A 3,805-nucleotide genomic window follows, 5' to 3' on the forward strand; every position below is an offset into this window, starting at 1 on the left:
TTCCATGCCGTGGGGTCATGGACCTGGTTATGAGTTTAGTTTCGTGGCATAAATTTCTACAGATCTATCTATCCTGGTTCCTCGCTTGTAAGTGTTTGCTACAATTTGTCATGGATATTTTTCTTATTAGCTCTCATGGACTTAGCCTGGTTTCAGGTGTTTATAATCTTCATGTTTTGTGACATTGGTTTGTCCAGTGATTGAGGCTAGCTCTTTCTAAGGGACCCAACTGAATAGGTGTTTTCCTTTTTCCTTCACCTGAGGATGGAAACAGATCCAGTTTCCGAAACGTCGTGTTTTTATTTATCTTAAAAACCAGGACAATGGATAAAGTCCAAAATCCTAACATATCAGTGTGTTATACACCATCGTCAGAATCCTATAGTAACTACGTCATAACAGATTTTGGTAAATATGGACATATGAGATGTGTTATAACTGACCAGTTCACTTCGCCATTGGTAACTGTACAGCATTGCATTCCCAAAAAGCAGCAAATCACCTACAGTGGACAGAAGGCCGCCTCCCGCCCACTTGCACGAGTTGTCAACGTACGGCACATTCTTCAGGTTACCGCTTCCATTTCTACTGTAGTATCTGCAAGACACACAAAAATAACATTATGCTTCAATACTCTGGAGACCAGCTGTCACAAATAATGTAGAATATTTGAACTTAACTTCCTTACTTTAGAACAAGCGAAGTGCTGGGTCAGAGGTGAAGCTCCCAACTTCAAATTTAAGGATGTGATAATGCACTGCCTGGCCAGGGCTATCACAGATACAAGGGGGCAGTAACAGACATGTATGGAGTAATGATGGAATCACAAAGAAACTTGGAGAGAAACCTGCACCAATCCATCTGAAATCTTACGTGAAGTTAGCCAGCACTCAAACTGAGGTTCCTTAGTCACAAGCTAGTATCTAACCCCATGAACTGACACAGCCCATGTAGAGTACTGTTAAGTGGTTACTGGAACTGAAGCATACACTTTTCAGAATTTATTTTGAGGAAAATAATCATCCTTACATTACATAGTAAACCCTCGTTATAACAGACCCAGATACAAGGTATTTCAGATATAACAAACAAAATCTGGCTGTGTATAATTGTGAACTTTTAGAGTTGTTGTGACACTAAGAAGGTTTTGTAGTTAGAAAACCATTTAAAATAAAAAAAGAACCCCAATATAAAAACCTTTGTAATCACACTGTGTATCTCTATGTTTATTGCACATATTGGCTATTCATCTTATGGTGTACTTCCATGAATACCCCTTCACTCGCTTAGAATGGACATCAGCGATAAAACATACCCAGTACCCCTATTGGTCCATTATAATGAGGGCTCAATGTATTAGTATTAATTCAAACAGTCAACTTAGAACTTTGCTCCCTTCATTGGCAAGTGATTCAGTTCAGGTAGACACTGCATGAGGACCTTCTGATAGGAAGATCAGATGCCTCTGGTATCCCTCAACCATGGCTTCTCAGATCTCCAAACATTAATCCTATGATGTTATGTTAAAGATTATGACTATACAACACATACATCAACTGAACTTCATGACACACATTGCATCTGTGAAGCCATGCATCAATTGAACAAGGAACCTCGAAACAGATTTAGTACAAGATCCTACATCATTTAGATATTTTTTGGTATTATCAAAAGAGCTTGTATCAAGGCCCTAATTTACCATTTTTATTGATACCAATATAGTTTCTGCAGGGCTAATGGTCTGCTGAAAATAAACTTCACTTGTGTACCATGCAGAAATATCTTCAAGGGTGCGTCACAATGAGACAATGATGAATCCATTATGTCTTCAATGGAAATTCACTAGATTCCATTTTCAAAATACATGGGAACCAAAACTGCTATACCAGAGGTATCACTGAATACCCAGAGCTTCTCCTCCGCACAGTTGCCTAAGCAAAGTATGACATACCCTCAAAGATGTTTCAGACAGAAGATCCTGTACTTGTACAAGGGGTATTACAAGAGGTGTCTGCAACAAGACCCCACTACAACAAATGTTATGTTGTTACACACCGAGAGCGATTATATATCAGCGGCTCTGCCACATCCAGGTAGGTATGCTTCAAACCCATGACCTGGAAAAACTTCCTCATAACATCAGGAAACGGCTCACTGGCAGCTGCCTCCACCACTGCACTAACCAGCGTCCACCCATGAGTCGAATACAAGAATGATGTTCCTGCAACAATTTACCCAATACTTTGTTACGCACATCATTCTTCCGGAAGAAATCTTCATAGTGCTGCCGTTGAGAACCTCAAATCCCATAACAGAATTCTTGTTCACACTGCAGTTCATTTCCCAATACTTTACCTGGTTTGAACATGAGGTCATCATCTTGGAAAATCTTCAAAGCATCCTGAACAGTTGCAAACCTCTCCTTACTGTAGAACTCTTTATCTGCCTCAAACTGATCAGTGGAGCTGCTGTCCTTTCTGTCTGCTGCAGAATTTGCTTGCGTCTTCTGCAATGTACATTTTACAAATACAATTGTACTTCTCCACTGTTTCACTGCATTCTTTAGACTTGGTACAAAAAGTGAACACACAAAAGGGATGTCCCTTATCTTTCTGGCAACATTTCACATCCCAAATCATTGCCATGGATTTCATTACATCTGGAACAGGGGACACAAAGCAAATGTTGTTGAACTAATTTCATTTTCCACTACAATCCACGTTTTTCATACAGCTGAGTCACGTACTACATGTTCTGATGATGGCGTATAAGCCCAAAATCATGTAGAATCAGAACACTTGAAAATTCCTTTAATTGCCCATGAAGTACATAATTTTGTATGTACCCTGTAATGTGTATTAGATTACATTATATTACATATACAAAGGCCATCCAGAGAGCAAAGACCGTTTGGCAATTAAAAAAATAAACAAATAAAATTAAAAAATTGTATTTTACACCATTATTACAGACCTTAAATCATTTTTATACTGTATAGTTCCCATGATTCAGGCACTTGTCATGTCGTGTGATGAGTTTCTGTACTGCCTGCATCATTGAAATCTGCTAACAGTCCACTGAATCAGTGTTTAACTGTCTTCTACACTTCTTCATTGTTACCCATGTGTGTAGTGCCCAGAAACTGGCCCAACTGTGTGAATACGTGGAAATCACTTGAAGCCAGGTCTGGTCTGTAAGTAGGACAAAAAAAAAGTCCCAGACAAAATAAAAAAATAGCGCATACGTACAAGCGGTCTTTATTTTCTGGACAACTCTCGTACAAGTAAAATGTATAGTAATTTCAATTTTTAATTGCATAAACAACAGAGAGGTAGAAAGAGAGAGATGGAAAACAAGAAAGAATTAGGAAAATAGTAAACAAGACGTACGCACTGAGAGAGACATGTGGGAACTGACGCAGCCAGTGTTTACGTTCACCAAGCGGCATGACCACAAAGCCTATCATCACAGCATTATCTTCTGCCAGTCCAATACAGTTATCTTTACTTCACCTCAAGGATCATCTTAATATTATCTTCCATTCATCATCTACATATCCCTTGTGTTCTATACCTGTGACCATTTCAAATCATCATTTAGCACTTCCTATTGTCTCAGTGACAGTCTGGAAATGCTGACAATGACATATAACATCAAATAAAATGCAGAAAAGATCTGGATAGAAAACTTCAAGCGAAGAGACCTGGCAGACATACACATAAACAAAGAATATAATATTATGGGAGTTATATCAGTGCTGGCAGTTGTGAAAGGCAGATTTCTAGTCCTTGAAACAGAACAAGCT

At 38.8% G+C, this 3,805-nt stretch overlaps 1 protein-coding gene across 3 annotated transcripts in view; it reads right to left on the reverse strand.

Moving 5' to 3' along the window:
- Positions 1-3,805, reverse strand: part of LOC111872421 (serine beta-lactamase-like protein LACTB, mitochondrial) — a 17,872-nt gene that overhangs the window by 5,668 nt on the left and 8,399 nt on the right. For 2 of the 3 annotated variants that reach the window (XM_023866324.2, XM_023866323.2), the window contains exons 4-6: positions 2,356-2,506; positions 2,056-2,221; positions 444-597 (exon numbers count right to left, since the gene is read on the reverse strand). In XM_023866324.2, the coding sequence (XP_023722092.1) occupies positions 444-597; positions 2,056-2,221; positions 2,356-2,506 (471 nt within the window). Of the gene's footprint in view, positions 1-402; positions 598-2,055; positions 2,222-2,355; positions 2,507-3,805 lie in introns of all 3 variants that reach the window. The other variant, XR_004513904.1, reaches the window with a different exon arrangement.

This window comes from Cryptotermes secundus, unplaced genomic scaffold (assembly GCF_002891405.2).
Source record: "Cryptotermes secundus unplaced genomic scaffold, Csec_1.0 scaffold247, whole genome shotgun sequence".
NCBI lineage: Eukaryota > Metazoa > Arthropoda > Insecta > Blattodea > Kalotermitidae > Cryptotermes > Cryptotermes secundus.